The sequence below is a fragment of the Vigna angularis genome, chromosome 1 (assembly GCF_016808095.1).
Source record: "Vigna angularis cultivar LongXiaoDou No.4 chromosome 1, ASM1680809v1, whole genome shotgun sequence".
NCBI classification, from domain to species: domain Eukaryota; kingdom Viridiplantae; phylum Streptophyta; class Magnoliopsida; order Fabales; family Fabaceae; genus Vigna; species Vigna angularis.
The window spans coordinates 17965963-17979202 of record NC_068970.1 but is presented as its reverse complement, the minus strand read 5'-3'; the positions used below and the strand labels follow the sequence as shown (position 1 = coordinate 17979202).

Below are 13240 nucleotides of genomic sequence, written 5' to 3'. Positions count from 1 at the left end.
AAGTTTTTAATAATATTATCTTAAAGAAATTCATATGAAGAAATGATTATGCAGAAACATGCAAACATTTAATTTCTTAAATGCAAAAATAATGTAGGAAATTAATACAACAAAATCTGGAGAATGAAATAAAAGAATGGTTACAATTAATTGTTTCCTATGCATTCTACACAGGCAGTGAAAGCCAACTTTTACAAATAATTAATCTTTTTTACCGGGAGTAATCATATTTATATAATCAATATTATAGTACATTACTTTTTTAATTAAAGGTCATATCTTTTTATCAACATATATGTTTATTGTGAAAATAAATTTACACAATTGAAAATAAATTTACACATGTAGAGTAGAATAGATAAAATGAACATTGTATAGAACTATTGTCATTACTATATCATTATCATAACGAAATCATTATATTTGTAGTTTCATTATATAATCTCTGAAAGACATATGCATCACTCCGAAAAAAAAATAAAAAATTAGGGATCCAATCTTTGATAAGCATACATTGTTTTTGTACTGAAAAGGCTGAATGTCTTCTGTATCATCACATGTTCCCAGGATTATCCTCATCTTGTGCCCAATAATCTTTCATAAAATAATCCTCTACCCTGCTGTTAAGAATCGACCACTGTCTACTTCAAGGTCAAATTATATATATATGCACATCAATTTGTTCAATTAAAGTATTAAATAAAATTATAAATGTAAAAATATTAAAAGTATGCAATCAGTATGTTATTAATTCACTTCAAGGCCATCACTCTGTAAAAACTTCAGTTTATCATTGCTCACTTTCAAATAACCTTCTTCAGGAAACAAATCCTTTGCAGTTTTCAAACAAGTTGTAACTTTTTTCATTGTTACATGGTCAAGTTTAAATAATTAGTGTAGTTCAATCAAGTTTGGCCAATACATACAAAATAACGACTTTAATCTCCATATATCAATATATTACTGTGAAAATTTTGGCATTAATCCATCAATTAAAAATCTTGATAATTGGTTAAAACTATGAGCGCACACATATTTTTGAAGAACCTTTATTACATACTTTATGAGGAGAAGTCGAAGTAACAGAAAAAGAAAATGCAAACTTTATTCATACAAGGGAGCCCATAGAAAGTGGGAAGTTTGACCTTTCTTTCTCGTGCTGTATATTTTGGCAGCCCCTTCACCTTTCTTTCTCTCTCTCTCTGTATAAAAAGTTCTCTATAACTTTATAGAAATTAAGAATTGAGGATTCCCATGACATAAATAATCCCTTCCCCAGCTCCTTTCTGGAAGCACTTCGTTTGACAAAGATAAAAGCAACGAAGCAAGCAAGAAGTTATTTGAATGGAACAAGGCGGCCACAGACACAGTCACAAACACAACCTCTCAACAACAGTGTCCCTTTCGGAGTCTTCTATTATTGTTTGTTCAAAGAATAATATTATAATAATAATAATAATAATAATAATAATAATAATAATAATAATACAATTTTATTTTCTAAATTGCTGTGTTGAAAAGATTCCAAGACAACTGGCTGCCTCGTGAGCCATGTCCCACGACGCTTAGCTTAACTTGGGTTGCTCTTATATATCCCCACTTAAACACCCTTACTCATCACCTTTGTCACAAAATCCTCTTTCGTAATTCTTCCTCTGCAAAACACAGTAAATGGGTCGGCTTAATCTCATACTTGTGTGGTCGCTCTCATTAACACTGTCCCTTTATAATCTACATCCAACCTCTGCCCAGCTTAGTCCCAACCACTACGCTAATGTATGCCCCAATCTCGAAACCATCGTTAGACAGGTAGTTACCACCAAGTTTCAGCAAACCTTTGTCACTGTTCCAGCCACCCTTCGTCTCTTCTTCCACGATTGCTTTGTCCAGGTAAATCCACCAATCTATTAATGCCTACAAAACTCTCGCTTCAGTATAATATTATTTTCAAAAATACCCAACACTAAGCTCATCACTGATTTCTTTGTTTATAGTATTGTAGTCACACCTCTACAAAAATCTTCACATTGTGAAAGAAATCAAGGTTGAAAAAGAGTTTTTTGAGATAACAATTTGTTGTTGAAGTGGTGATGTTTTTGTTGTTTGTTGTGTTACGTATAGGGTTGTGATGCCTCGGTTTTGGTGGCATCTACTGGGAACAACCAAGCGGAGAAGGATCACCCAGACAATCTTTCCTTGGCAGGTGATGGATTTGACACGGTGATCAAAGCAAAAGCTGCAGTAGATGCTGTCCCTCAGTGCAGGAACAAAGTCTCGTGTGCTGATATTTTGGCCTTGGCTACCCGTGATGTTATCGTACTGGTTAGTTCTTCACTCACTCTAATCTGTTCGTATATAAAATAATTTTATGCTTTCAAAACAAGCTCTAGCTTTTAATTATATGACATGGTATAAAACTATAGTTTTTTTTTTTTTTAAATTTCTGCCTTAATTAATGCAGTCTGGTGGACCTTCGTATACCGTTGAGTTGGGAAGGTTTGATGGGTTAGTTTCAAGAGCTTCTGATGTAAATGGAAGGCTTCCGCATCCCACGTTCGATTTGAACCAGCTCAACTCCCTTTTTGCTGCAAATGGACTCACCCAAACTGATATGATTGCTCTCTCAGGTAATCACCCCTGCAACTGTTTTTTACAATGGTCCCATTAACTTATAAACCTTATTAGGGTCGTTGATAATGTAATTACTCGTTTATGTTATAGTCAAATGAAGAGATAATGACTCACGAGTTCTTTTGGTTAATGTGAAAGCTGAAAAGACCAAAGGGGTCGGTGAGGGGGAAATTTATTACATGGTTAATCAATACTGTATATTTAATTCAATTTTATTAATTTCACGAATTAAAAAAGTTAATCACATGTCATATCCGTTGATACTATAAATCTTTCGTGATGTTGTAAAATGTATTGATCGTTTTTCAAAAAAAGGGATGGTTCACTTTAGAAATAGAAGCTGAAGTAGAGAAACTATTAAGTGATTGATAAAGGACCAACAACACGTGTCTACGTGTACTCATGTGTTTTAATTTATGAGAAAAAAAATAATGACATTTAATTGTTTGTGATGTAAAAGTTAGAAAATATAGTGACAAGTTCCAAATCACCTGATATAGCTTTTTCAGACTTAAAATGTTTTTCCTTAGAGTTAATTCTTAAATGGATTTAAATAAGTAAAAAGTGAAAAATCCTTATATAGTCTTCATCACAGAGTTTTAAACAAACATATTGACTTGTCGTCATTCAATTAAAAACATATTATGACATCAAAATGACGACCTTGATCTAGATTTTATCATTAATTAATATTTTTCTAAAACTTAAAAAGGTTACTTTTGAAAATAATGCAATAATTAAATATATTTGAGACTTGTTTTTATTATGCTGTTGTATAAAAGTTGATACAAGTCTTTAGAGATAAATAATGGTCTATTAAATATAATAAAACACAATCATTTGAGTCAGAAAGCACTAAATAAAATGACATAGAAAAGCGAGGTCGGAGCTTGTGAGCTGCATGCAAGTTGCAGAGGCTGAAAACGAGACGTGGTTGAGAGATGAAATCTGAATAAAAAGTGTTCACTAGTTAATAATTTTTGTAATCTTGCGTATTTACTTTATCCTTCCTCAATCAACGTGCTTAATTGCGAATTTGCAGGTGCACACACCCTTGGATTCTCCCACTGCAGCAAGTTCGCGAATAGAATATATAACTTCAATGGGCAAACTCCAGTGGACCCATCATTGAACAGGCAATACGCAATCCAATTGCAACAGATGTGCCCAAGGAACGTGGACCCAAGGATTGCCATTAACATGGATCCAACCACTCCCCGAAGATTCGATAACGTTTATTACCAAAACCTCCAACAAGGAAAGGGCCTTTTCACCTCGGATCAAATCCTCTTCACTGACCAAAGGTCCAGGAACACTGTTAATTCCTTTGCTTCAAATGCTAACGTTTTCAACTCTAACTTCATTGCTGCTATGACCAAACTGGGTCGTGTTGGAGTCAAGACAGCAAGAAATGGCAAAATTCGTACCGATTGTTCTGTGCTTTAATTCAACACAATGTCGCAAACAGTGCATGTTTTAGGGGGAAAGCAAGTTGCAACCTTAATGGGGGAATTTAACTTGCAAGGGGCATTTAGATTAATTGTTTTTAATAAATTTGTTTGCGAATGATTCGGGAGTTGCTTGGATGCCCAGGGGAGGGAGTTTAAGGGAAGAAGAGAAGCTAAGGTTCAGTTTTTATTTGTTGTAATGTTCCAAATAATTCAAAGTCCTCCAAAACTATGAACTTTGAATTGTTCATAAAAATAATGGTTACCCAGAGGGAAAAAAAATCAATAAATGGATTTTAGAATACTTGAACCTCTATTGTTTTATGTTTATATTTTATTCTAGTATTAAATTTCTGGATCAAATAATGACATAAAGTTTAATTTAATAAAAATTATCAGTGGTTTAAGTATAAGCGTGATGCTATAAATCTTTTTTTTTAAATAGTTAAATTGTTGTCTTCATACTACTCCAAGTATGCTACACATAGTTTTTATTGAAAGACAAATTTTTTAATTTTTGTACTACCCATTTTCATTTATTTTCTTGCATAACTTTTCCTGTATTCGTTCCCTTAAAATAATCAACCTCACCATCCGAATGTAACTTATAAAATAATGCAAGTGCAAAACTATAATATTTGCTGACCTATTTGTATTAACTATTATTTCAATCCATTTCAAAGCCATGGGAGCAATCTTATTCTTACATTCACACTCCAATATTTTCTGTATAAAAAACAAAATCAATTCCATCATGATAAAATACAACCCCGCACACAACAAGAAAATGAGCTGCATACCTGGTTTGTTCAGCATACCTGTAACGTGTGCAATTTACAATCTCCATTTGCAGATTACATTCATTGATACTATTCATCAAAAATCATATAGATGTTACGCTGAGAGTAACAACCAACACATTTACAAACCCTAAAGAAGCTTAGGTTCAAAAGTCATGCCAATAGTAAATCCCTCACTTAACATAATTCACAAAATGCTCTAAGGAAAATTGTTAAGAGACCTGTTAAAGAATTAAGAAATAGACAGAAAGAATGTCTATATATACTTTGGCTAAGGCATATCTATATTCAACTAATGCCACAATGTCATAATAGTAGCAAAGACGGATCACAAGTTATATGTCATGAACACTATATACTCTTAAAAATAGTCATTATAAATTAGAATATACAAAAATAATCTTATTGTGTCTCTCTTCACCCTTCCCATTAAATATTCACATCATTCTCTATTTATTCTTATTAATGCATCACCCATCAATCTGTTGAGGCAACTAGCCAAAAGAATCCTCTCAACTATCTCAAACTACCATCCTTTTAGCTTTATTTGAATATTTATCTTTATACGTGAATTGAAATATCAATATTATTTAATGAAATATTATTAAGAGATAAAAATAATCTCATACCACAATCTAACCCGCCCATTGTAAATTTAAATAGTCAACGATATCGATGTATTATGAATTTTAATTATAACAGTAAAAGACATTTATTTATTAAAAAATTTAATTTGATAAACCATAGATTTAACTTCTAATTGCTAAATCCTTAAAATTTCAAACATAATGGTGACAATATTTAAAACTGATATACCATGAACACAAAGGGATTGCAGTTTCACACATATATCTTACCATGACCATCAAGCACTAATCATAAAAATAAAATGCAAGAAATGAACCACACGTTAAAGTCCTTGAACCATCAAACACAAGTAAAATAGTCAGAAAACTAAAGCAACAACTTGGAATCTAGATCAAAAGCAAACCATAGGTCAAAGACCTTGAACCATTAGTCAGAAAACCCAAAGCAACAACTTGAATCCAGATCAAAAGTAAACAACAGGTTAAAGACCTTGAACCAAGTAAAACACTCAGAAAACCCAAAGCAACTACTTGGAATCTAGATCAAAAGCAATGGTTGCAAATTCATATCTTTTATGCACAGCAGATAAAGCACTCTTATTGGATTTGTGACATGAAATTCAATCCCTCACAGAAACCATCACACCACTTTTACCAACCGTTACACTGTTAATAAATCTATTATTATCAAAACTTGAAAATAGAAATATTACAAAGACCATTAATATCTTTAGATCCCAGGACAACTCATGCGAAATAAAAAAAAATTACTTATGTGGTTTTAATATGATGATAGAAGCCGTCAGGTTGACCTGGAGGCCGAATTCTATGGTAGAGAATGCTTTTGTTATAGTAATTGGGCCATGAGAGACCTTATTACGCAATGCAAAAGAAAGGGTGTGCTGATATGAGGAAAGCTTGTTAGTTGCGCATATGAAGACCAATTTGCAATGTTTTTGAAACATACTAGAACCTTTGTACAAATGAACACACAAGATGCTATAGTCACGCATACATTAATTATATTCAGAACTTGGAACAAAACGAAATGTTTGGAATGAAATGATTGAAAATGAGCTTTACACCAAAAAAAAAAAAAAAACTCGATACAATGAAGACATAACCTAACTATATCAAAAAGGGATCTCATCTATTCAGTAAGCTTTATTCTTGTGGTAATAATTTTTAAATTTAACTCGTCATAATGTCCCAAACTAAATTTGTCAGCACTGAAACCTATACAGCTTGTAGTCACCAGATCAAAACTTCTCACATTTCCACTAAAGTATGTCAGCAATGTTGAGTGAAAAATCAAATATTAGATTCAGAGTAGACTTACCCTATTCCAATATCATCCATCCACTTCAAGGGGAATTCAATTTTATAGCCGGCAGTATTGAACCTGTCTTGCATCATTCCTCTGATTCACGAAGGCAAACCTTCTCTAAATTTAGAGGCCAATCTTTCCCTAACAGAGTAGGATTCAACTCTATTGCTGTTCTAAAGTCAGATAGAGATACAGAAGCAGATCCAAATTGTCTTTGCACACCCCTTCTCATTGGTAGCTCCTTCAAACTAGGTTGGATTGAAGCACCAAACTTATTTACAGACTTTGAAGCAGCTAAATCCAAACACGGCTTTATCAATCTTTTGAGATAAAGATCAAGTGCATTATTTAACAAGTTGGCTGCATCCATGGAAATCTTACATCCTTCTATTTCCAATTTCTGTTCTAACCTTGTGGTTAAAGAAGATGTATCTGGTAACTGACCAATGTTATGACAGGTATCACTTAAAGTACCAAGCGATAATCCTTGGGATAAATATTTTTGTGGTCTTCTGTTGTTAATTGGAATACCCAGAGGTGCTTCAATAGGACCCCTTTTGTAAAGGTTCATGATTTCAGAGTCCTGATCAATCTCCTCCTCATCTTCCACTGGAAGAGCAAGTCTACTCCCTGGGGACTGTAGATCAGCAATGCTCTGCTGCTCATGAGTTTTTAGGACTGAATCGTCACATCCAATGTTGTTCTTTCCATGAGGACCCAGAGGGCTGGGACGGTCCCTGTATCTGCGATCACGCAAATTTGGAGTCCTGCCTTTTCGAGGAGATTGTGGAAAGTCCTTGCACAGAAATTGAAGATTGCTACACCCATTTGATGTTTTCACATTCAAAGAACTTACGGTTTTGCTTTCTCTTGACCCAATTGTCTTAGAGAGACAAGCTTTTCTCAGGATTGACTTGAGCAAATGATTATGAAGAGGAACATTTTCTCTCCCAATAGTTGCTATGCAGGTCCTATCAAATTCACTTTTGCTAATTTTGAGACTCAGAAATCTCTGCAGCAGATCAAAATACTTGCGTGCTTTGACACTACCAAGCTTCCTTTCTATATGTAATTTCTGATCTACGGTGTCTTCAGGAATAAAACACCGCACCGCTGGCATGATGCCTCTCCAAATTATCACCACTGAAATCAGAAACAAACCATCATACAATTAAACTTCCTCAGACCAAAATTCATAATGTAACATGAACAAAAAAGTTAAACTCGGGTTCCACATCAATTGAAGCAATAAAAATAAACCAAGACAAGGCACAAACACAACACAGAATACAGGGGGCAAATAATAGCCAAAACCTAACTACTAAATTCTCGAAGTCAAAAAAGAACACTGCATACAATTATTCGCAACACTCGCAATTAAGAGGACAATATGTGACACTGTAAAAAGAGAGAGTAACCAATTTAACAGAAAGGATAAAGCAAAACAAAAATTGACAAATATGGAAAAGAAAGTTCTGCTACTTGAAATCGATTGGCAGAGCAATAGAGAAGAACCCGATTGCGCAAAATTGATAAAAAAAATTGAAAAGTAAGAGGGGCAATGAGGAGAGAAATAAAATAAATGAAAGTGATTATGAAAGAGAATGCAAAACCTTGGCTATGAAAGTTAAAATAGATAGTTGGAGCAACAGTGGAGGAAGCTGAAAGCGCGGAATTGAAGAAGAAGAATGGCGAGGGTGCAGTGAAAAAGAAAGTGAGTAGCGAGAATGTAAAACCTTGAAAATTGAATTGAGAGTGAAAGGGATGTTTGGAATTGGTGTTAATGGATGAGTACAGTGGTAGCTACCGCTTGGAAAGTGGAAGCAGAAAAAGGATTAGGGCTGGGAAGGATAGAGGAGAGAGTTGCCGTTTGACCTTTCCCAAGCCTCCAAGTTCCAAGTCGTAATATGGTCAAAGCCACATGCGTTTTGCAATGCTTTCAGTGTTTAACTGCATCTCTTACTCTTAACCCTCACATGTCCATCCTATTACTATCTCTTATCTTTAAACTATAACATCATATCAAAATAATTCAATTTTCGTGAAAAATGAAAAAAAAAATGAGTGGACAAGTTATTTGCAATCCCAAAAAAAGGTAACCAATAATTGCCATTTTTTTTATTTTTAAATATAATTTAAAAAATATGTAAAAGAAAAAATGTGTACAAATTTGTACTCCAATTTAAAATATTTTCGCATTCTTTTTCAAAGAAAATATTTGTAAATTTGATTTTTAGTTTTATTAAAAACTAATAATCATATTATCTTTGATACTAATATTTTATATTGTCGCTAGTAATATAATTATCATATATAGTAAATATTATATAAAAGTATTAATATTATATCATTTTAGTTATTAGCTTTTATTATATCATTATTATCAATATACTATTATTATTATTATTTTATTGTATTGTATGAACATACCCATAAACTAATGTTAATATAATTAAATTAAAAGATTTTTATTGAGGCAGTTTATGTTCAACAATGAATATAACTTGAATCTTTTGAATTAAAGTGAAAAAAAATGTTTAAAAATATAATTATGTCTTTCTCATTCCAAATATTTCATGACTATACATCTTAAACAGTGGTAGATTTTAAAAAAAGTATTTTGAAATGGATGTATAAAAACTGTGAGAATGTCAAATATATAATATATTACTTTTTTTAAAACAAAAAAACTTTTACTTATGTACTATTTTACACATAAACAAAAAATGGAGAACAAAGGCCTTCAAAACCTCCCTAAAAAGTCTGGTAACCTCTATCACTAGTCATAAAGTTTCTAGTTAAATTTCTTTTTCATCACACCGGTCTTTCAAATATGTTCAAAAACTCTCTATTACATTTCAGTATAATACTTGTAAATGAATAAACTTTTCAATTTAATGTAGAAAAGGTATTTTAGTGATTTTTTTACTTTTATTAATAAAAATAAATTCTACATATCATACCCACTTCATTAAATTCATATCATCCCAATCAATTATGATATTATCATGATAAATAAGATTAAAAGAAAATTAGATCGTTATTAAGTTGTCATTAAAGTAAAAGACCTCTTAAGATGTCTATAAATATGGTGTTGTAAGGCATTTACTATTTTTTCATTTACTGTATTTATAGAACTCTATCTTAATCAAAATATCTTTGAATGATTGTCAATCAAACCAGACAAACCGAACGTTAATAAAAGTGAAGAGTGATGAAAGTAATGTAGAAAACATTACAAAAAAATTTTAAAATTATCGACAAAAATAAATCCACCAATAAATTAAACTATTGATAATTTTTGAAATTTTAATTTTGACAGATTTTTCTATTAATAAATTTGTCAGTAATACATGTTTCATTTAATAACAGATTTTTTAGTTGATAAAATTTGTCAATAAATGAAATTTATCTTATTGACAGATTATTCTATCAATAAAATTCATCAATAAAGAAAGTGATAAATTTCCTTCTCACTATCTTTCTCTCTCCGCAAGCCACCCACTAGAAAATTGAAACCTCCCCCCATTTTTCCATTTTTCTCTCTTGAATGCCAATGATAAAACCATTCATTGTGAATTAGATGCAAAGAAAGTCATCGCGACTCTCAACCATCATTGCCAGATAAATACACCACGAGCCAAACCCACCGCAATGAAGAGTCGTCTCACCTTCACCACAGACGACAAACCAGATCACATGACAGAAAGACCATTGTTAGCTTTATATTGGCCAATCACTATGAGAAGGGCATCACTGTTACAAGGGCTTCGTTGTCGTGTTTGAGAAGAAGAAGCCTCCATTGTTGTCGTTGGTGATTGGATTGACATGAACCACAATAAATTTTTTATCAAAATTTTATCAAAGTTTGTAATGAAGGATTTAATTGGATTGAAGATAGACTATCCCTTTTGTTTGTAATGTATTAATTTTTTTGAATTGAAAAAGTTTAAAGAAAGAAAAAGAAGGAGAGAAGACGAAAAAGATCAATCAAATTGTGATATTTACTGACTTATAAAAGAATTTTTTTCTTTAAAAATTATCGATTAATATAAAATTTCGTCGGTAAATATTATCTATTGCATTATTAGTGATGAATTACGACCCATTGAAAATTTGTCAAAAAAAATCATTATAAGCATATTTTTAACATTTTTTAACAAATTTTAACTAATATCTATTTTTCTTGTAAAACTCAACCAATTTAAGAAATGCAATTTATATATATCCTTATCTTATATACAATAATACAAATAATTAATAAAAATAAATATAAAAATTAACATATGAATACAATTCTAACCTACTGGGTCTTTTTCCTATCATTAGAGAAGAATCATAATCTTTATCTGGTATAGGAACCAATAGGAAGGCACTTCATTTTGCATCCCTTATAAAACTAGTTTAATAAAATACAAGATCAAAAGAATGTTTCTTGTAGGACTTTTCCATCAAAGCCTCATCCTAACCATCATGGCTAGACTATTTCTCAAGAACATTCTCTTCATGTTCTTAGTATTATGTTTTCTTTTTAGTTGGTAGTCATATTGAGAGATATCATTTTTCAAAATCCTACAAAAGACATGCACATCTACTTATTTAATATATTTTTAGCTATGTAAATTTAGTTTAATAATAATTACAATATACATTTTTTTTTACTTTGAAAGTAGATGATCGCTTCTATTCTCTTGCATTGATTTTAGAGTCTTTAACCTCTAAATCCAAACTTTGATATTTTCTTCCATTAGAAACAGCTGATTATTAAACATAATTATTGGAGCAGCAATTGAATAGTTCCTACTTTGTGTTTAGTTCATAAATTTGTACTACCGTGGTCCATGATTTAATAGAATGATGTCACTCATTATGACACTGATTGTTTCGACTGGTCCGGACGGACCCTGCAAAAACACATGAGTTTACTGTTGAAGGCGGACGGGCGAACGACCTATTGTGAGTGCGGACGGACGACCGATGGCGGGTGATCCTTCACTCGAAGACGAGCCGGGCGAACGACGAAGACGCACTGCCGGGCGGTTGAGAAGACGGGCGACTGATGGTGAATGCTGGAGCCGGACGTTCGCTCCCTGCTTCAAGCGGGACGGGCGTCCCTCTTCTCCTTAGCGCTGCTTCACCCTCCCAGTGGGGAGGGGCCGGGTACCTGCTAAAGGCACTCCGACGCTCAAGTCAGTAATATGACAGGGCATTGAATAATGCATGCATGAGTTGCGTTCTAAGCAATCTGGCCAGAAATCATACCTGAGACCTTTATTTATACTGATCGTGATGGGCTTTTTACCTTTTGGGGGCCTTCGAACGGCCCAATAACACCTTAATCTTTATTAAGAACTTAATGTGTCATTAGCATTTAACCATGTAATCAGCGAAGTACATAGGCTGGGAATGAGGGTCGGCCAGGGATGTTACCCTGGGTGGGCGTCCAGCTCTTGGGCGGACTTCAATTCCATGGACGGACGTCCAATCCTTAGGCGAACGTCCAGCTCTTGGGCGAACGTCCTCCTCTGGGCGGACGTCCTACTCTGGGCGGATGTCCTCTCTTTGGGAGGCAGACGTGCTACTTCTTGGGCGGACGTCCAGCTATTGGGCGGACATTCCACATTGGGCGGATGCCCGATACTGGGCGGACGCTTCATACTGGCAGGCGTTCCACATTGGGCGGACGTCCAGCACTTAGGCGAGCGTCCACTTCATGGGCGGACGTCCTACTTGGGCAAACGTCCAGCACTCGGGCGGATGTTCCACATTGGACGGATGCTTCATACTGTCGGGCGTTCCACATTGGGCGGACGTCCAGCACTTGGGCGAGCGTCCACTTCATGGGCGGACGTCCTACTTGGGCGAACGGCCAGCACTCGGACGGACGTTCCATATTGGGCGGGTGCCCGATATTGGGCGGACGCTTCATATTGGGAGCGTTCCACATTTGGGCGGACGCTTCATACTGTCGGGCGTTCCACATTGGGCGGACGTCCAGCACTTGGGCGAGCGTCCACTTCATGGGCGGACGTCCTACTTGGGCGAACGTCCAGCACTCGGACGGACGTTCCATATTGGGCGGGTGCCCCAGCTCTTGGGCGAGCGTCCACTCCATGGGCGAACGTCCGTCCAGCACTCGGGCGGACGTTCCTTATGCCGGGAGGGCCTGTCGGTACACTGATCAATTTTAAATATGCATAAATGCATTATAATGGAAAAATAGTTAACCAATTCCATTTGTATCCAAAAAGTCAAAAGCAAATAAGGATTGATATACTATCATCATGTGATACTACATTAACTGAAGCAATTCATAATGTGGGGAAATAAAATAAATTTACAATTTGGAGAGAATGTTATAAATAGTGACCATTAAACACTTACAATGAATAAGATATTAAATGAGAAATACTCAATAAATAAGATATGTTCTAATTAAGATACTGA

General features: G+C 34.2%; 2 protein-coding genes across 4 annotated transcripts; one reads left to right on the top strand and one right to left on the bottom strand.

Annotated features, from left to right (window-relative positions):
* Positions 1–1602: 1602 nt before the first annotated feature.
* Positions 1603–4383, top strand: LOC108323915 (peroxidase 73). The gene is made up of 4 exons (XM_017556742.2): positions 1603–1890; positions 2122–2322; positions 2462–2627; positions 3674–4383. Exons 1-4 carry the CDS (start codon positions 1672–1674, stop codon positions 4075–4077), a joined length of 990 nt encoding a protein of 329 aa, XP_017412231.1. The 5' UTR covers positions 1603–1671; the 3' UTR covers positions 4078–4383.
* A 324-nt stretch (positions 4384–4707) lies between these two features.
* Positions 4708–8744, bottom strand: LOC108335411 (uncharacterized). 3 transcript variants are annotated; one of them, XR_008246574.1, is made up of 3 exons: positions 8407–8744; positions 6806–7936; positions 4708–4948 (listed from the first exon to the last, which is right to left on the bottom strand). XR_008246574.1 is itself a non-coding variant. In XM_052871872.1 (2 exons), exon 2 carries the CDS (start codon positions 7911–7913, stop codon positions 6879–6881), a length of 1035 nt encoding a protein of 344 aa, XP_052727832.1. In that variant the 5' UTR covers positions 7914–7936; positions 8530–8744; the 3' UTR covers positions 6613–6878. The 3 variants fall into 3 exon arrangements, 2 of the variants coding, with proteins under 2 accessions (XP_052727832.1, XP_017426925.1); XM_052871872.1 differs by lacking the exon at positions 4708–4948 and having other exon boundaries at positions 6613–7936; positions 8530–8744; XM_017571436.2 differs by lacking the exon at positions 4708–4948 and having other exon boundaries at positions 6613–7936; positions 8407–8743.
* Between the last annotated feature and the right edge of the window lie 4496 nt (positions 8745–13240).

Coding starts and splice junctions, on each gene's coding strand:
- LOC108323915 (XM_017556742.2), top strand. CDS start 1,672: ATGGGTCGGCTTAATCTCATACTTGTGTGGTCGCTCTCATTAACACTG. Junction 1,891..2,121: donor TCCACGATTGCTTTGTCCAG/GTAAATCCACCA, acceptor TGTTACGTATAG/GGTTGTGATGCCTCGGTTTT. Junction 2,628..3,673: donor TGATATGATTGCTCTCTCAG/GTAATCACCCCT, acceptor GCGAATTTGCAG/GTGCACACACCCTTGGATTC.
- LOC108335411 (XM_052871872.1), bottom strand. CDS start 7,913: ATGCCAGCGGTGCGGTGTTTTATTCCTGAAGACACCGTAGATCAGAAA.